Source organism: Schistocerca piceifrons, chromosome 8, assembly GCF_021461385.2.
Source record: "Schistocerca piceifrons isolate TAMUIC-IGC-003096 chromosome 8, iqSchPice1.1, whole genome shotgun sequence".
Lineage (NCBI taxonomy): Eukaryota > Metazoa > Arthropoda > Insecta > Orthoptera > Acrididae > Schistocerca > Schistocerca piceifrons.
In genome coordinates, this window is record NC_060145.1 from 329185793 (window position 1) to 329206729 (window position 20937).

Consider the following 20937-nt stretch of genomic DNA (forward strand, 5'->3'; position numbering starts at 1 on the left):
GAAACGTAGGTTTGCCTTTCCTTAATCTTTCTTCTAAGATAAGTCGTAAGGTCAGTATTGCCTCACGTGTTCCAACATTTCTACGGAATCCAAACTGATCTTCCCCGAGGTCGGTTTCTACCAGTTTTTCCATTCATCTGTAAATAATTCGCGTTAGTATTTTGCAGCTGTGGCTTATTAAACTGATAGTTCGGTAATTTTCACATCTGTCAACACCTGCTTTCTTTGGGATTGGAATTATTATATTCTTCTTGAAGTCTGAGGGTATTTCGCCTGTCTCGTACATCTTGCTCACCAGGTGGTAGAGTTTTGTCATGACTGGCTCTCCCAAGGCCGTCAGTAGTTCTAATGGAATGTTGTCTACTCCCGGGGCCTTGTTTCGACTGAGGTCTTTCAGTGCTCTGTCAAACTCTTCACGCAATATCATATCTCCCATTTCATCTTCATCTACATCCTCTTCCATTTCCATAATATTGCCCTCAAGTACATCGCCGTTGTATAGGCCCTCTATATACTCTTCCACCTTTCTGCTTTCCCCTCTTTGTTTAGAACTGGGTTTCCATCTGAGCTCTTGGTATTCATACAAGCGGATCTCTTTTCTGCAAAGGTCTCTCTAATTTTCCTGTAGGCAGTATCTATCTTATCCCTAGTGATATATGCCTCTACATCCTTAAGTTTGTCCTCTAGCCATGCCTGCTTAGCCATTTTGTACTTCGTGTCGATCTCATTTTTGAGACGTTTGTATTCCTTTTTGCCTGCTTCATTTACTGCATTTTTATATTTTCTCCTTTCATCAATTAAATTCAATATTTCTTCTGTTACCCAAGGATTTCTACTAGCCCTCGTATTTTTACCTACTTGATCCTCTGCTGCCTTCACGACTTCATCCCTCAGAGCTACCCATTCTTCTTCTACTGTATTTCTTTCCCCCATTTCTGTCAATTGTTCCCTTATGCTCTCCCTGAAACTCTGTACAACCTCTGGTTTAGTCAGTTTATCCAGGTCCCAACTCCTTAAATTCCCACATTTTTGCAGTTTCTTCAGTTTTAATCTACAGTTCATAACTAATAGATTGTGGTCAGAGTCCACATCTGCCCCTGGAAATGTCCTACAATTTAAAACCTGGTTCCTAAATCTCTGTCTTACCATTATATAATCTATCTGATACCTTTTAGTGTCTCCAGGATTCTTCCATGTATACAACCTTCTTTTATGATTCTTGAACCAAGTGTTAGCTATGATTAAGTTATGCTCTGTGCAAAATTCTACCAGACGGCTTCCTCTTTCATTTCTTAGCCCCAATCCATATTCGCCTATTATGTTTCCTGCTCTCCCTTTTCCTACTGTCAAATTCCAGTCACCCATGACTATTAAATTTTCGTCTCCCTTCACTACCTGGATAATTTCTTCTATCTCATCATACATTTCTTCAATTTCTTCGTCATCTGCAGAGCTAGTTGGCATATAAACTTGTACTACTGTAGTGGGCATGGGCTTCGTGTCTATCTTGGCCACTATAATACGGTCACTATGCTGTTTGTAGTAGCTTACCCGCACTCCTATTTTTTATTCATTATTAAACCTACTCCTGCATTACCCCTCTTTGATTTTGTATTTATAACCCTGTATTCACCTGACCATAAGTCTTGTTCCTCCTGCCACCGAACTTCACTAATTTCCACTATATCTAACTTTAACCTATCCATTTCCCTTTTTAAATTTTCTAACCTACCTGCCCGATTAAGGGATCTGACATTCCACGCTCTGATCTGTAGTATGCCAGTTTTCTTTCTCCTGATAACAACGCCCTCTTGAGTAGTCCCTGCCCGGAGATCCGAATGGGGGACTATTTTACCTCCGGAATATTTTACCCAAGAGGACGCCATCATCATTTAACCATACAGTAAAGCTGCATGCCCTCGTGAAAAATTACGGATGTAGTTTCCCCTTGCTTTCAGCCGTTCCCAGTACAACAACAGCAAGGCCGTTTTGGTTAGTGTTACAAGGCCAGATCAGTCAATCATCCTGACTGTTGCCCCTGCAACTACTGAAAACGCTGCTGCCCCTCTTCAGGAACCACACGTTTGTCTGGCCTCTCAACAGATGCCCCTCCGTTGTGGTTGCAACTGCGGTACGGCTATCTGTATCGTTGAGGCACGCAAGCCTCCCCACCAACGGCAAGGTCCATGGTTCATGGGGGGAGGTTTGTAAGTGTTCTGGCAATAAATTGTAGCTTTTGGTTTGCTTTACTCACAACATTATTTATGTGATTGTTGCAACTTTAGTTATTCGTAACCATAATCCCTAAGTATTTAATTCAGTTTACAGCCTTTAGATTTGTGTGGTTTGTTGTGTAACTGAAATGTAGTGGATTCCTTTTAGTACTTAAGAGGGTGACTTCTTCTCACTTTTCATTATTTAGAGTCAGTTGCCACTTTTCACATAGTGTAAATTGTTTTGAAACTTGTTATGCTCACGTGATCACTTTATAAGATGATAAATGATAGCATAATGTACACCTAAATCATTTAGGGAGATCAGGTAGACCAGTGAGCCTATGACACTTTCTTGGGGGACACCAGTTATTACTTCTGTTTTACTCAATGTCTTACTGCAAACACTGACATTACTGACAGGAAATCTTGAAACCAGTCGCACAACTGAGATGATAGTCCATAAGCATGCAATTTGATTAGAAGTCGCGTGTGAGGTACAGTGTCAAAAGCCTTCGGAAAATCTAAAAATATGGAATCAATTTGATATCCCCAAATGATAGCACTCATTATATTGTGAGAATAATTAGTGTTGGGTTTTTGTCAATCAAGTTTTCATCAAGGTGTTTCATAATATTGGCGCACAGTATATGTTCCACTGCAAATCCAAGTTAGTGATATAGGACTGTAATACAAATGATTACTCGTATTTCCTTTCTTGGATATTGGTCCGACTCTCCCGTCCTCAGATACAGGTCTTTTGATGAGTAGTTGGTTACGTATCACTGCTAAATATGGAGCTATTGTATCAGCATGCTCTGAGAAGAACCTGACTGGTATACAATCAGAAATAAAATTTGTATAACTGGTTTTCACACACAGTTTTTCTCAATATTATAGGTTTTGAGGCACTCAGGCAGAGAGAGAACAGTTTCCTAATTTGATCACCACACCCTTAGCTTTCTGGCTCTTACTTACATTGGCACACATTTTGCAGACGTATGGTGGGTGCAAAATAATTTTTGTAGGTGTGATCCATTTCAGCAAACTAAGTTTGTAACTTAGAGAGGATACATTTTTTCTTTCATCAGTATTTTAGTTCGCTTATGAAGGGGGAATTCGCAGTTGATGTCCATTACAAACAAATGAAAGAACACTTTTTCTGTCATTTGAATTGCTTCCTTGTGACTGAATGGAAACAAATAATTTTGTTTGGTTTTTCCATTCATTTTTGTGAGTATTGTAATCCAAAATGTCTGATTTTGTTAGTTGTCACAGGCCCATCTCACAAATGCACAATTGTTGTTGTCAGTGAATCACTGTGTCATGTTGAGAGCATCAGATCCCTTTTGTCCTTCAATTTCAGATAACAGATGTTCCCGTCTGTCAAGTCGTCATTTTTTCATTTTTGGATTCCCAACTTATTAACCATACATTGTGGAAGATCATTTTTGTTAGTCATGCGAGTACCCATTGCCTTTGTCTTGTGATCCAGTAAATAATCAAATATACCAGGTGAGATACAATAATTATCCCTGTATATGATATAATCTCTGTCAGAGTTAGTTTTCCAGTTGTCTGTTTGAAACACACAGCTTGCTTTTCATATAGCCATGACAGTGAATTTGTCCTTGAAAGCCGCACACAATTCATCAGCACACAAAATGAGCAAATTTTGAAAAGTGGATCATGGTAAATGTCATTTTTATTAACGTAAAAGTTTGATAAAATTGCTTTCAGACCATATTTGGTCATAATGGTTGAAGGAAATGGGTTACGAAATATTGATGCTTTTACCAAAATCCACTGATTCTGGGCATCTTCATAAGACACATGTGAATTATTATTAGTGTAATAATGGTGAAATACCACCCATTAGCTGTTATTGACCTTGACCTAGCATAACAGTCTTTGGTTTTTGCAACTGAAAAGTGTAAAGGCTCTGCATTATCACTTTATTTGCATACATTCAGATTATGACATATTTTACTAGCAGAACATTTTTGCAAACATTATTTCATAACGTTCCTGCAAAATTTCTTTTTTGTTGTTGCTTACCTGAGACTTCTCACTTTTACGTCTTAACCAACATCAAGTACTACTTCCAGGATATTTAAAATATCACTATTATTGAATTTGTCATGTCAGAGCTACAGTATCACAGACATTTGGCCAGCAAAAAATTTCTGCACGCTTTGAAGGTGGTCTGATGCCTTTACCATCAATGCTAAAGTATGAGAATGCTTCCAGTGGCTCAAACATAATTTACTTCATTTATTGTTAACACTTTTTCAGTTGGAGCATGAATTTGTATTGATTACAGATTGATGAACTGGTAATGAAGGCTTGTCGCAAATACCTTCGCACGTGCTGTGGAACTTGTCTTGATGAGTACAAAACAGATAATTATGAGGTATGTACTAGTCATTTCTTCATAACCAACACTAATTAAGCACACATTTTCCTCACATTTATTATAGGTTAACTGCATACAAATTCAGTTTCCAATATTTATGAACAAAAGCTTAGTAGCAAAAAGGTGGGTATTAACAGGAACAGTGAACTTCATGGGAATTATGCCGGGCATATATGAATAATAACAATAATTGATGCCGTCTTCAGGCCATGAGTGGCCTACCGGGACCATCCGACTGCCTTGTCATCCTCCGAGGAGGATGTGGATAGGAGGGGCGTGGGGTCAGCACACCGCTCTCCTGGTCGTTATGATGGTATTCTTGACCGAAGCCACTACTATTCGGTCGAATAGCTCCTCAGTTGGCATCACGAGGCTGAGTGCACCCCGAAAAATGGCAACAGCGCATGGCGGCTGGATGGTCACCCATCCAAGTGCCCCCCCCTGCGGGTTCGGGGATCAGAATAGGCCCGCGGTATTCCTGCCTGTCGTAAGAGGCGACTAAAAGGAGTCTCAAATGTTTTGGCCTTCTGTGATGGTCCCCTCTCGGGTTTGACCTCCATCTTTCTAAATCATTCCGAAGAGCGAGCCAATTGGGGAAGGGCGCCTTACATGGTGCACTGTATCCATCGTGCGATTAGACTTTTAGCCGGCTTTCTCGTCGTTGCAATGGCGTCCCGCTCGTTTTCGATCTCTTGGGCGAGGATACGTCCCTGGGTGCGATTACCACATTGCACTCTGCAGTGTTTCTTTTAACTGCAACGACGACCTTGGACATTTTTGCACCTAAGATCCAGCACGGTAGCCAGTCCGTTGTGGTGGGGCCGCCATGTACCCTCTTGGTTGTAGCCCCCTGACAACACAGGGATCGCTCTACTGATGCCTGCGCCGTTAACTCCCCACGTATGCCAAGGAGTAGATGCCTATCCTACTGGGGTATCGGGACTCCCGGCAACGGCCATCCTGCCAGGTGGCCTTTGCTGTGGCTGGGTGGCGCCTGTGGGGAGGGCCCTTGGTCGGAGTAGGTGGCATCAGGGCAGATGACCCGCAATGAAGCGTGGTACATCATCTCTCGCTGGTGGCCATCCGCCAGCAGTCTCTTAAGCGTTCTCGGGCTCAATTTAATGCTCAGAAGTACGATCTGAAAACGTTCCCCTCCCTGGCCACGCCGTGGGAAGAGCGTAAGTCTCAGGATGGAGGTAACAGTTATTCGCCCCGATTCTTAGTTTGCACGAGAGCTGATGGGGAGTCTTTTCTCTCCACAAAGCCTCAGTTCTTTGTCGAGCATTTAGAGGACAAGTTTGGGGAGGTGGAGGGCTTGTCTAAAATGCGCTCTGGGTCAGTACTGATACAAACGGCATCCTCCGCCCAGTCACGCAGGTTACTTGCTTGTGACAAGTTGGGGGATGTTAACGTTACCATTACACCACATAAGAGTTTAAGTATGGTCCAGGGTGTTATTTTCCATAGGGACCTCCTTTTGCAGTCTGATGACGAGCTGCGCGCTAACTTAGAACGTAGAGGTGTTCATTTCGTCCGGCGCGTCCATCGGGGTCCGAGGGACAATCAGGTTGCTACCGGTGCCTTCATCTTGGCCTTCGAAGGTGATACGTTACCGGAAAAGGTCAAGGTGATGGTCTACCGATGTGACGTCAAGCCCTATATCCCTCCCCCCATGCGGTGCTTCAAGTGCTGGAAGTTCGGCCATATGTCTTCCCGCTGCACTTCCAGCCTCACATGTCGAGATTGCGGACGCCCATCTCATCCCAATACTCCATGTGCCCCACCTCCCATCTGCGTCAACTGCAGGGAGCACCATTCATCTTGCTCGCCAGACTGCAGGGTGTTCCAGAAAGAGCGCAAAATCATGGAATATAAGATCCTGGATCGGCTGACCTATACTGAGGCCAAAAGGAAATATGACAGACTCCATCCCGTGAGAATGACATCTTCTTATGCAGCTGCTACAACAACTGTGCTAGCCCCATCAGTTTCGCGACTTCCAGCCAGCTCGATCAGCAGTAAGACTCCTCCTGCCCCCTTGCCCGTGGGGGGCTCTACCCAACCGGTTGTTCCTGCACCACCTACCTCAGGAGCAACCTCCTCCCACCCGTCGGGGACGTCCGTCCCCGCTTCTCAGCCGGAGAAGCATCTAACTTCTTCGGCTACTCTCGCCCGTAAGAGTTCCCTTGGGACCCTCCCTTCCCATGGTTCCACCAGCGGGAAGGATGACGGCCGCCAGTGGCATAAGTCCTCACCAGCGGCCGGGCGTAGGGCTTCACGATCCTCCTCTGTCCCGGAGACTGAATCAGTGAAGCCTTCCCAGCCGGTGAAACCCAAGGTTCAGCGAGAGAAGTCCAAGAGAAAGACCTCTAAGGCCAAAGAACTTGCGGTGGCACCAACCCCACCGCACCTTTCACGCTCTGCGTCTGCGGACGAAGTCGAGATTCTGGCGTCCGCTGAGGACCTTGATCTCGCTGGTCCCTCAGACGCCATGGATGCCTCTCGTGCGGGTACTGAATCGGTGGCAGTGGGTGAACAAGCGGCGTAAATTGCCTTCCCAGTCCTTTCACGCCTTTCTCAGCCATGGACAATATCATCCTCCAGTGGAACTGCGGCGGTTTTTTCCACCATATAGCTGAGCTCCAACAACTTATCAGCCTTCGCCCTTTCTTCTGCATTGCTCTTCAGGAAACTTGGTTTCCAGCAATGCGAACCCCCGCCCTCCGTGGCTATCAGGGTTATTATAAGACCCGGGCAGCATATGAAGGGTGTCGGGTGGCGTCTGCCTCTATGTCCTTCACACTCTGCACAGCGAGTCTGTCCCTCTCCAAACACCTTTAGAGGCTGTCGCTGTTCGGGTGTGGACGCCACAGGCTGTTACCGTCTGCAGTTTTTACCTTCCGCCGGATGGTGATGTCTCGCAGCATGTCCTGGCTGCGCTGATAGCCCAATTGCCGCCACCTTTCTTGCTATTGGGCGACTTCAACGCCCATAACCCTCTGTGGGTTGGGTCAGTGGCAACAGGTCGAGGCGCCATCGTTGAGCATTTATTGTCGCAGCTCGATCTCTCGATTTTAAATGATGATGCCTTCACACACTTCAGTGTGGCGCATGGCACATACTCCGCCATTGACCTTTCAATCTGTAGCCCTAGCCTCTTACCGTCTGTCCAATGGAGTGTGCATGATGATCTGTGTGGTAGTGACCACTTTCCGATCTTTCTGTCACTACCACAGCGTCACTCTCCTGGGCGCCCTAGCAGATGGGCTTTGAATAAAGCTGACTGGGACTTGTTCTCCTCCACTGCCGCTCTTGAGCCTCTCTCTAATGACGACATTGATGCGGTGGTTCAATCGGTCACCACCGGCATCGTTACTGCCGCCGAATCTGCCATTCCCCGCTCCTCTGGGTCCCCTCGGCGGCGGACTGTGCCTTGGTGGTCGCCTGAGATCGCTGCAGCGATTACAGATCGCCGGCGGGCGCTACAGCGTCACAAGCGACATCCCTGCATTGAACACCTGATCACCTTCAAACGGCTGCGTGCGCGGGCCCGCCGCCTTATCTGCCAAAGCAAGCAGGAGTGCTGGGAGCGGTACGTGTCCACCATTGGCCTCCATGTCACTCCATCGCAGGTCTGGGCCAAGATTCGACGCGTCTACGGCTATCGGCCACCTGTCAGCGTCTCTGCGCTCTCACTGAATGGAGCAGTTTGTACTGACTCCGACATCATTGCAAACCACTTAGCAGAGCATTTTGCTATGAGTTTCGCTTCTGCGAATTACCCTAAGGCCTTCCGCTCCATTAAAGAGCGGATGGAACGTCGGAGCCTTTCGTTTCGCACCAACCAACCAGAATCGTACAATGTTCCATTCAGTGAGTGGGAATTCCGCAGTGCCCTTGCCGCTTGTCCTGATACCGCTCCTGGACCAGATAGCATCCACTGCCAGATGCTGAAACACCTCTCAGTGGACTGCCAGCGGCGGCTCCTCGACCTTTACAACCGTATTTGGGTCGAGGGTGAGTTTCCGTCGCAGTGGCGGGCAAGTATCGTTATCCCCATTCTGAAACCAGGCAAGAACCCTTTGGCGGTGGACAGCTACCGCCCCATTAGCCTCACCACCGTTCTTTGCAAGCTTCTTGAACGGATGGTGAGCCGGCGCTTGACACTTGGGTACTGGAGTCTCGGGGCCTTCTGGCTCCATCTCAGGGTGGGTTCCGTAAAGGCCGCTCCACCGCCGACAATCTGGTGAGCCTGGAGTCGGCCATCCGTACTGCCTTTGCCCGCCGTCAGCACCTGGTCGCTGTCTTTTTCGACGTGCGGAAGGCGTACGATACGACATGGCGTGATCACATCCTTTCTACGCTTCATGGATGGGGTCTTCGGGGCCCTCTGCCGATCTTTATCAGAAATTTTCTGTCCTATCGTACCTTCTGCGTGCAAGTCGCAGCCTCATATAGTTCCACCCACGTCCAGGAGAACGGTGTGCCACAGGGTTCTGTTTTAAGTGTCTGCCTGTTTTTAATAGCCATTAACGGGCTCGCTGCGGCCGTTGGAAATTCTGTCTCTGCTTCCCTGTATGCTGACGACTTCTGCCTTTATTACAGCTCTACTGGCATTGCAGCTGTTGAACGTCAGCTACAGGGTGCTATCCGCAAGGCGCAGTCTTGGGCTGTAGCTCATGGGTTCCAGTTTTTGGCAGCCAAGACCTGCGTAATGCATTTCTGCCAGCGACGCACTGTCCACCCGGAGCCGTGGCTTTATCTTGCCGGCGAACTTCTTTCAGTGGTGGAATCACACAGGTTTTTGGTGGTGGTTTTCGATGCCCGGTTGACTTGGCTGCCTCATATCCGGCAGCTTAAACAGGCGTGTTGGCGGCATCTAAACGCTCTGAGATGCTTGAGCCACACCCGCTGGGGCGCCGACCGATTTACACTGTTGCGGCTCTACCAGGTGTTAATCCAATCCCGTCTGGATTATGGGAGCCTGGCTTATGGCTCAGCATCCCCCTCTGCGTTGCGGGTGCTGGACCCAATACTACACAGCGGGATCCGACTTGCCACTGGTGCCTTTCGCACCAGCCCTGTGGACAGCATCCTCGTTGAGGCAGGTGTCCCTCCACTGCGGGTACGACACCAACAAGTACTGGCTGCTTATGCTGCCCATGTTTTTAGTTTGCCCGGGCATCCAAATTACCGTGTCCTGTTCCCGCAGTCGGTCGTCCATCTGCCGGACCGTCGGCCCCGGTCGGGTTGTCCGATCGCCGTACGCGTCAAGGAGCTACTCTGCGGGCTTGGGTTTTTCCCTGTTCCACCTCCTTTCCAGGCGTCTCTGCGTACACCCCCGTGGTGTGTTCCTCGCCCTTGCCTTCGGCTCGACTTGGCACAGGGCTCGAAGGACTCGGTCCCTCCAGAGGCCTTCCGCCGCCGCTTTTATTCCATCCTTGCCACGTATCAGGGCTCTGGAATTGTTTACACCGACGGTTCGATGGTTGCTGGTCGTGTCGGGTATGCGCTAACTCTAGGGGACCATTCCGAACAACGGTCCTTGGCGGCTGGCTACAGCGTTTACACTGCTGAGCTAGTCGCCATCTTTCAAGCCCTAGCGTATATCCGCTCCTGCTCAGGTGAGTCCTTCGTGATCTGTAGCGATTCCCTGTGCGGTTTACGAGCTCTCGACCAGTGTTTTCCTCGTTCTCGTCTGGTGATGGCTATCCATGAGTCCCTGCATACTCTTGCGCGTTGCGGCCGCTCTGTGGTCTTTGTGTGGACCCCCGGTCATGTCGGTATCCCGGGCAATGAACATGTTGACCGCCTGGCGAAAGAGGCCACGTGTAAACCATCTCTGGATGTTGGCCTCCCAGAGACTGATTTGCAGGCAGTCCTCCGCCGAAAAGTTTTTGCGCTTTGGGACGCTGAATGGCGTGATCGGATCATACCCAATAAACTCCGTGCCATTAAGGAGACGATGACTGTGTGGCGGTCATCCATGCGAGCCAACCGCAGGGACTCAAGTCGTCCTTTGTCGGCTCCGCATTGGCCACTCCCGGCTAACACACAGTTATTTACTGCGCCGGGAGGACCCTCCTGTCTGTCGCTGCGGGGCGGCTTTGACAGTGGCCCACATTCTGTTGGCCTGCCCCCTTTTAGCTGTGGTCAGGCAGACATTTGCGCTGCCTGATACGCTCCCTGCCGTTTTATCTGATGACACTGTTATGGCTGCCCTAGTTTTAGGTTTTATTAGGGCAGGGAGTTTTTATTCTTTAATCTGAGTGTTTCTGTTTTATTTTATTGTTTTGTGTTGATTCTGGCCTTTGGCCTACGGTTTTAAACTAAGTTTTTAATGTGTTTTCGGTGGTTAGCTTTTCCATTTTTTTTGTTCCTATGGTCAGCCAACCGCCGTCACACTCCGTGTGATTTTATTTCGTTTTGTCTGGTCCTTGTCTATGTTCCTTTTGTTCTGTGTCGTCTGTCTCCTATTCCGTTGAACATTTTTTATTCTCTGTGGGTATTTTTAGTATTTTGGAAAAAGGGACCAATGACCTCTGCAGTTTGGTCCCTTTGATTCTTAAACCGACCAACCAACCATCCAAGTGCCGGCCACGCCCAACAGCGCTTAACTTCGGTGATATCACGGGAACCGGTGTATCCACTGCGGCAAGGCCGTTGCCTATATATGAGTAATACCTTTCATAATTCCAGACTTAAGAGTGGAGGTGTAATGGAAAGTGGAATAAAGGAATATATTATAACTTAACAAAACGGAAGTAGGGAATGAAAAATGGCAAAATATTCATTACAATAAAAATTGCTGCTTGATAACACAATTGCTTTAACTTCTTGTTTTAGGGCAGCAGATTGCAGAATGTAAGAGTTCGAATATAGGCTAGTAGAGTCATAAGAGTAATTCATCATCAAATAAAATTAATATTAGGGTTATCAGAAATGAAGTGAAAAGAAAACACCCGACCAAGTACAATTAAAAACACTTTATTTACTGTAGAACAATGAAGCAAGAAGGGCATTTTACGAGTAGGCGTTATTGAAAACAAAAAATTAAGAGCAATTTGTCAGAAAGTGAAGAAATTTTGGACTTAACTGTTGCACTTAAAAAAATGTGGGATTAACTCTATAGATTAATGCACTTGCTATCTCGTGTAGAGTCAGAAGACCTCTAAGAATCAGTTTTGCGGGTGACTTTAATATTGGGTTGGTGCATAAGTTGGCAGCATTTTCTATAAGTTTAATAAACACAATGGACACACATAAAAGACTTCAGTCATCAATAGTATATTCACCTTCACTATTTATGACAGTTGAATAATGGTGGGATAACTTTTCGCTTCCACAACTGTAGAAATCAAGAGGTTTTGATGCGAAGAACTCATCGGGCCATGTTTGGACCACATTTTCATCCAGAAAGGAAGTTCCTTGAAGGTTGTATGATAGAAGAGAAGGTGAAAATCTGAGAGCATAAGATCACGTGAATAAAGTGGGTGTGGAATGTGTTCCCAACCCAATTTATGTAAATTTATGTATAGTGTTTTTTGTCAGTCTTGCAGAATGCGGGCGGACGTTATTGTTGAGTAGCACCACTTCATGCAGTCTTCCTGGTTGTTGTTTTCGGATTTCGTCTGGAAGATGTCCCGGTTGTTAACAGTAAATGTCAGCAGTGATGGTTACATGTTGGGGAAGCAACTCGTAGTACACGACACTCTCGCTGTTCCATCAGATGCATAACATTATCTTTCATGGATACACATGGGTCTGTGTACGGAAAGTTGCTGCTTTGTTAGTCAGCCGTTCCTTTCTTTTCCTTATGTTAGCTTAAAGACACCATTTCTTGTCACCAGTAACTATACAGGATAGGAATAGTAGTTGTTGTTCACAAGCCAACTGATAAGGAGCAAGCAGGGATGCTGTGATTTTGGCTTAGGGCATGCGGTAGCCACACACCAGATTTTTTTAACCTTCCCCCATTGCATGCAAATGTCGCACAATGGTGAAATGATCACAGTACATCACATATGCTATTTGTCGAGTACGCTGATGTGGAGATCAGCATGATTAATATGTTTAAATGACAGACTCCAAAGGTCTTTCTGAAAGTGTACAGTAACTAATGTCAAAATGATGCACCTTAAAACAAGAAAATCATTCGCTGTAACCCCTCTATTGAACTCGAACACAAGAATATCTCAGAAGTGTTCAGTTTTCTCTGCTTGGAACTCTATTTTCTAGCGTCCACGGCTCCAATCACTATCTCCAAATGACAGTATGCAAATTCAAATAATAACGGTGAACTGCAAATAAAAAATTACACTCAATAAATAAAACGATAGCAATTGTAATACCAACGTGCCAAAAAAAAAAACACTATGAACTTATGCACTGACCTAATACTAATTTATACGCGGTTGTGCAAGGAAAAGAATGTTGGAAGTAATCATAAATTCATATCTATTGATGCTGACTGTTTTCTTTCCAGAGTGCATCGGAATAGTAGCACAAGTAGTGACAAAATTTTATTCATTCTTTGTTACTAGAGGGACATTCAGTTGGTCTTTCAGACCGTAATGCACAAATTTTAACATGAAAAGGAATTTGTACACACACAGGCAGATGTTAAACACACTGCCCACCGCGATGTTTGATGCTGCCTGGTGGCGTTGCATGCACGTGACACGATAACAAAATTATGTAAATGGAGCAGACACAGAGGGGGGATAACCCTAGCGAACAGGGGAAATCCATTGAGATAATTGACTCTGACAAAGAATAGATTATTATTATTATTATTATTATTATTATTATTATTATTATTATTACACAGTACCTATGAAGAAGTACCTCAAAAACAGCAAAGCTGGTCAAATGTTCACATGCTACTGTTTTGAGCATCTATGGAAAGAGGTAGAGGGACGTGAAACTACCATTAGGCACTAAATGGTTGCACATCTGTGACTCTCCACAGAATTACGGGTTCGGAGATATGCCTGATCTGTAAAATAAGATAGATGGTTACCTGTGGCATCTCTGTTGAAAGAGCACAAAGCTGGTGCACACACAAGTGTTCCAGCGCACACCGTTCATCGTACTTCGTTGAACATGGAGCTCCTCAGCAGATCACCCCTACGTGTTCACATGTTGACTCAGTGAAATTGTCAGTTACAATTGCAGTGGGCACAGGACCACCACGATTTGACCATTGATCAATGGAAATATGTCAGCTCTTCAGCTGAGTCACATTTTTGCTACAGTAGGTCAATGGTGATCTCCACAAATGCTGTCGTCCAAAGGGGAGCCACCTGCGAAACGACATGTCATCTACCTGCTGTTATGTAAACACTGTTTTGGCCTATCAGTTGGGCTGAATGGGCATAGGCAGAGAGTGTATGCTGGCAATACATAATATCCTGTTGTATAGCATGCTTTACAACATGACAATCGTAACCTTGGTCTGGATTCTTCCTCCAGGCAACAGTTCCTCAGGACTCCAAAGGTGGGAACTAATGCTACAACAGGTTCTTGGTTCTCGTGACCCATCTGGCCCTAATTTATGTTAATTTCTTCCATTTCAGCATTTCTTCACAGTAACTACTCCTTTCTTCACTCTGTTTTAGTTTTCTACATCTCTCATTTTCTTACCTGTCTATTTTTCACCGTTCCCATCACACATCTGTTACATACAATACACTTAGCTTTCCACTCTTATTAACTAGTACATAATCAAACAATGTAATGAAAAGTAAAGTTGCTACTCACAATATAGCGGAGGTGCTGAGTCGCAGATGGGTGCAACAAAAAGACCGTCACAAATAAATAAAGCTTACAGCTGTTAAGGTATTTGCCAACAATAGATGTGAGAGGCATTGCAACGGTACGTTAACACAAGTGAACATTGCAAGCCAACACCCAGTGAATTGTCCAGCCAAGTCAATCTCTATTGCTTTCGAAGACTTGTATACAGGAACACTGTGCCGCCAACGGCGATGATAGCCACATCGCAGAAGCATCGCAGCGGTACGTACCGCTGCAATGCCTCTGCGACGTAATGCAAACATCTTGGCTTGGAAGACATTGAGTATAGTGGAGAGTATAGGTCTACCAGCTAAGATTCCCTATGGTACTTTGGCACGCAACTCACACATACAACCACAGTCTGAGACAACTGAAACCACATGAGTGTGGTTTCAGTTGCCTGTGACTGTGGTTGTGTGTGCATGTGCGTATTGTTGACAAAAGGCCGAAAGCTTTATTTCTGTGTGACAGTTTTTCTGTTGTGCCTATCTCCTACTCAGGATATATGGTGAAGAGCAACTTTCTTTTTCATAATATTGTATTCAAATGCAGTCCCCAACAATCAGTCTTTCCTTCTCGTCCCATCTGGTAAGTCTCCCCTGACAGGCAGTTCGGGATCACTTTTCCAAAATCTACTCCTTTTCCTAGACATCTCAAGTTTTTTTTACTTCAACCCTCTTCCTTCCCCGTCAGCCCTTCTGTCTGGAGGAGGAGGAGCCACTGGCTCCAAAAGCTTGCCTAATTGTAACCTTCTTTTATGTGTCTGTTCTGCCGCCACTTGGTGAGTAGATTTTTTATCAATCCAATTCCATTATGAACAATTTTATATAACTGAAATAACATTAGTAAGCTAGAAAGCCGTATTCTGCTCATTGTTACATCTGTAACCAATGGTGAAAGATAACATATTTTCTTATGTTTTGATACCAGTTTTGTGTTGCATTTTGTAGCCTTTGAAAATGATGGCATGTCAAAATGCATAAGGCAATTTTGAAACCAATAAAAAGTGTGGTTAAGACATCTGAAAGTTATTAAAGTGCATCCAAATGGCTGCTTCATCTCCTACCATTTTCATGCAGATTGCAGCTGTTCTATGTTCCACTGTCACTGTCTCTTTTGCTCTTTCTGTAACACAACCGCTGTCTAGTATCTTCCAGTATTTATTACTTTCCACTGGCACTGTCTCCTTTTCTCTCTGTATAAAAAAGCGCAAATATTTTCACAAACCAAAATTTTTGGGAAATTTTGTAAAGGTGCTGAGGAAGGTAGAATGAGGCAGCTGGTACCCCACTTTTCAGTCAGTCTCTTAAACAGAAGCATATGTGCCTTTTTTATGCTCTGATAAAAGCATTTTACTGCTGGTTCCCATCTTTACCCAGCTACAGCAGGGCATGTCACTTATACAAAAATAACTTTTATTAGTTTAATTATGTGAAACTGAAATAATGAAAACTACTTTTAGACCTCAGATCAGTTTATTTTTTGTCACAAAATTTTTGCATGTGGTTTAGTGCTATTTGGGGTTCCCAGAACTGTGATAACGGAGACACTTCACAGCATATTTCTCTGTGCTGTGTCACTTCATAAACTAAGTTCTCACATCGTGCTAGATTTTGTATGTACAAGTAGGGTAATTTTGCTCAAAAATGGATAAAGATATCAAGAAAATTTTCAAGGTTGTTAGAGGTCAGAATCTTAGGAATATATTGTAAAACTTTGCTGTGGGTAGATCCGTGGCTTAAGGCACACCATAGACCATGTTTAATGGAAAAAAGAACCAACCAGTGTGTTCCATTTGCTTAAGCTGGAAAAGGTTTGTAATATTCAAACTTTGATGTTGTACTGTAGAAGAGTTTCAGTAAGATAATCCTTCTGTTGGGTATACAAATGGTCCCTAGCCTCAGGGCTATCCAACACACTTGACCCTGCCTTTCTATAAGCAATAGAGCCCAAGGCATGAGCCCTGGAAAAATTGCTGTATTTATGCGCAGCATTTTGGAATATATTGGTAGCGCATGTTATCACATATGCACCAAATAAAATTTTGTGAATAGTCAGCATTCACCCATTTTTACTTATTATATATGACTGTAAAATGACATGTCCTGCATCATTACTATTAATTATACAAATGATCCAGGGAACATAAAACTCATATGTACATGTCAGAAAAGATATTTTAGTGGCCTTTGTTTCTCCCAAATTTTGCAATGAAAATATTGTTTACTTGGTTAATGATTATAATTACACAAATCTAATTTCAAAAGCTGCCTGTAACATTTACAGACCCGTTAGAAAGGAGTGGTTACCGTACCAAAACTGTACATAAAGTTTTCTTTATAAAGTCAGTGGTTCTGGGAGAAATTGGAGGATTGAAATCCTAACCCATATTATTAGCCTCTTGTGTAAGTTTGTCATGTGTCACCTGACTTCGTAGCATATTTCACAATAAATGTATTAAATTAAGGCCTTGTCAAAGACATTCACATTTGCTGTAAGAGGTCGCATAAAAATGTCAGATATTATGTTTTAAAATTTCTGGTTCAATTTGTTATAGATTATTGTGGAGGACTGCTTGAAAATACTGGATAAGTTCATTAAGGAAGGAAAGAAATTTGATTATGTGTTCGGTGATCTTACCGACATTCCTTTATCGCCAGTTCCTCAAGGAGAAGTGTGGGACTTCATCAGACTTATCTTAAATACATCAATGCGTGTCTTGAAACCGAATGGAAAGTATATGACTCATGTAAGTATGATTACACACTAAGGTTTTCCTTCCATAAAAATGGAACTTACCATACTTAATTGGTTTATTCTGACTATGTATCCTCTGTACATAACAATCATATAATAAATGTGCAGCCATGTTATCTGAAGGGCAGTAGATAAATTTAGGAGAGCAATACTTGCTATAAGCCACTGAAAAGTGGCAATGAAAATATTCAAAAATTCATGTACTGATGATGATTTTTGCATTTACATTTCAATAATAAGTTATCACATAATAGCCCATATTCCAATTTTTCCAGTATTCAGACTTGTTATTCACAACAGTTCTTACGTTCGTTCATATGGATGTTTAGATATCAAGGTCAGATGCAGTCTTTAAAGAGTAGTTAGAAGAGCAATTCATTCTTAACTGAGGTTACAGAAAGTGTCTTGTATAGTTGGTTTTATAGATGTACAGCTGCAGACGTTTGAATCATTCAGAATCAAACATTTTCAATTATTCTGGAAAATTGACATTTTTGCAGTCCATCAAGGAAATTATTTAGTTATAAATGAAAATGGGGTGACATGAAGCACTTCAGCAGTTCCTCAAAATAAAAATCCAAAACTATTCTCTGATAGCACTTTTTGAAGTAGTATTTTTCTATTTTTGCTTTTAAAATGTAAATACCAGATTTTAATGACAATCTAGTAAAATTGTAGGCAATGAAAGGTGAAGTTGCATATCAGTTCATGCTCCTGTACATAGTCTGCTGAATGCATAGTAGGTTGCAAATTCATTTGTGTTCTTGTTGTAAGATACACATTTTTCTCTTAGGTCCTTAAATTTGGCGATTATTAATTGGTAATTTTGTGCAATCTGTAATGTCCTCATCAGATCAAAAGCAAGTTTCCTGAATACTGGAAAATGTTCAGTTTTCACTGACTGAAAGTTCACACTTAAACACACTTGTTGATATGAGTGTGTGCTGAAAAGTAATATCTCTGGATTTTTGTGTGAAAACTCTTTCAAAGATTTTTAAATATAATAAACAGTACTGACATTCTAAATCCTTATTCTTTGTGTCTACTTACATATTTCTCAACATAGTCTCCCAACAAGAGACCAGTTTGTTGATACTGTCACTGTAGAATGAGTGACTTTGTTGATGGAGCCACAACCTCACCTCTACTTGCACCATATCATCAATGTCAAATTGAAATCCTTGAAGGCATTCTTTAAGTTTTGGAAACAGATGCAAATTGGGTGAGGCCAAGTTGCAGCTGTATGGAGGATGATCAATGACAGTGAACCTAAAGTACTGGATAGATGCAGATGTTGTGGTGCTCTTATGTGGTCTGGTGTTGCTAGCATGCTGAAAGAGAGTGTGCTCCATGCATGCACAAACTCTTCAAATTCAAAACTAGATTACACTACTATTTCTCATGCACCAATAGTCCATTACACACCACCATGTTACATGCTACAATTCGCATCCCTCTACCGGTAGAGGGCTACAAATATATAGACATGAAGAATAAAGATGTAGAATGTTAGTAACACTAGCTTTATTAAAAAGCTTAGAGTTATCAAATAAAAAATTCGGAAGACACACTTTTTAGCACGCACTTATATTTGAGACTAGATCACTACCCATCAAAAATAAGAGGTGCCGATCAGCAGAAAGGCATGTAGAAAAAGACTTGCCATTGACCTTGGACAGTCTTAAACACCTGACACTCAGCCTTAGCCCTTCTCCATTGTTAAAACTGGCTTGTCTTCAGTGTTTTTAAAGTACACTTTTACCTCTTCATTTATGTACTATTTGCTTGTGCCTTAGACTTAAGGCAATCTTTTTACTTCTTTCCCCCTGATCTTACGTCTGCTCCATGTCCATAACAGCATGAAATAGAATAGTAAGAGTTTCCAGTACAAGTTCTCTAACCACTGCTTCCTGTTCCCTTATTAGCCTTACTATATCTGCCAAGTGCAATATATCTAGTTGCTGTCAGTATGCCAGCTGAGGGCTCTATCTCAGCAGGACGTTCCTTAAGCAGACCAGATACCACTGTGGCCTACTGTCCTTATTAACTGACTAGGCCAATTACTAGAATACTGTCAGCCTTTATTTGCAATGTATCGAAAACATACCTTGGAATTATAGTGTCATATATGATGCCCATCTTACTAAATTCCCCTAAACATTGGAAAGTAAAGGTTCAGAAGACTGTGACAAGCAGTGAACATTCTGTGATATCAATATAATATGCTTCGGCATGGTGCGAATGCATCAGTGTTCAAAATTTTCTAGTTCTGTTGGAAAATATTGTCGACTGTGAATTACTATTTAAAAGCTGATTGTGAAATACTATTTAAAAGCTGATTCGTTACAAAAATACTGCAGACTTTGGTGTGATAACAGAGAGATCAAGTGATAACTGATACATACTACTGATTGTAAAACCTAGATAGACTTCGTAAGAACAGCACAAGTACGCCTCCAAATGTTCTCGTAATCGCAGTGGTGACGTAACTTTGGTAGGGGGACTGCTTCAGAACCAGTATGTCTTGATTCTAGTCACTGTTATGCCAAAGAGATTAATGGATTAGATGAAAACTCCCAATAATGTGAAGCATCAGTTGCTCCTTTCTGGCACAGAAACATGAATCTCTTGTTTCTTAAAATAAATAGTGCCTGTCATGATCCTAAAATCCCCATTTAAAAGTGAATTCTTCTCTAAAGATAGTCAGTCATATGCCACCTCTGTAAAATGAAAAGAAATAAAAACAAAGATCCAACAAAGATTCCTATCTAAATACAGCAATTCCTGTGGCAAATGTGTGGAAAAACACTGGAGCAAATAATTAACTGCTGGTTATCATTGGAATTTGAGTCCAATACTGCCCGTGATGATTATGGAACAGGGTGTATACGCTCCAGGAAATCTGGGGAAAAAACCGGGAATTTTTTCATCTGGGAGAAAGCTGGGAATTCTTAAGAAATCCGGGAATTTTTCGTTCATTTAGCTTTCAGTTAAATTTTTGTAGTTTTGACTGGTAATAACTGATACTCTAACAAAGAATTTTACTTTAATCCATTACTGCAATGTAATATTGCAGCAATAAAACATAAACGAGGAAAAGAATAAATAAAAAGTAAATTGCAAAGGAAATGTGCCATTTACAGCAACAAAACATTGTGCACACACAACCGTCTGCCAACAGCAAAATGTATCGAAGGCGGTAGGGCGAAGACTATGCAATACTTCATAGCAACAAACTGCTTCCAATGGGTGTGACATCACAACGGTTAACATTAGGTTCATTTGAGCAGTTGCCTGCGGGCTTAAGTGCATGCCCAGTTGAGTTGCGTATGAACAATACCTTCTCCCACTTCTGGCTACTTGAAGTACGGCTGTTAGCTGTATCCAAGGTAACTAGACAAGAGTTGTATCAGCAGTAGCAACAAGCAACCAGATGCTACACAGAAACATTTTTCTGGTGCATGTGCAGAGTAGTGTGAGTTGTGAACCATGTTTATAAAATACATAATTAGTCTCAGTTTTTGGATTTTATTTTATTTTGCAGGTTTTTGGCAGTCTGGTATTAATTGCCTTGCCGAACAATGAGGTTATTTTTGTTGACTTGCTAAAAAAATGGCTTTAATTTATCTTTTCCTCAGAGGTAGTCAATTTATTTGAAACACTATTGGCTAGTGTCAACTGTTCACAGAATTTCAAGTGCACATTGTTATCGTTTGCACTGTATGACATTATGCCATAGAACTAAACATGAGG

At 43.1% G+C, this 20937-nt stretch overlaps 1 protein-coding gene across 2 annotated transcripts in view; it reads left to right on the top strand.

The window, feature by feature from the left end:
* LOC124711129 (spermine synthase-like) overlaps nucleotides 1-20937 on the top strand; it is a 68833-nt gene that overhangs the window by 32767 nt on the left and 15129 nt on the right. For both annotated transcript variants that reach the window (XM_047241024.1, XM_047241023.1), the window contains exons 6-7: nucleotides 4537-4626; nucleotides 16985-17176. In XM_047241024.1, the coding sequence (XP_047096980.1) occupies nucleotides 4537-4626; nucleotides 16985-17176 (282 nt within the window). The remainder of the gene's footprint in view (nucleotides 1-4536; nucleotides 4627-16984; nucleotides 17177-20937) is intronic.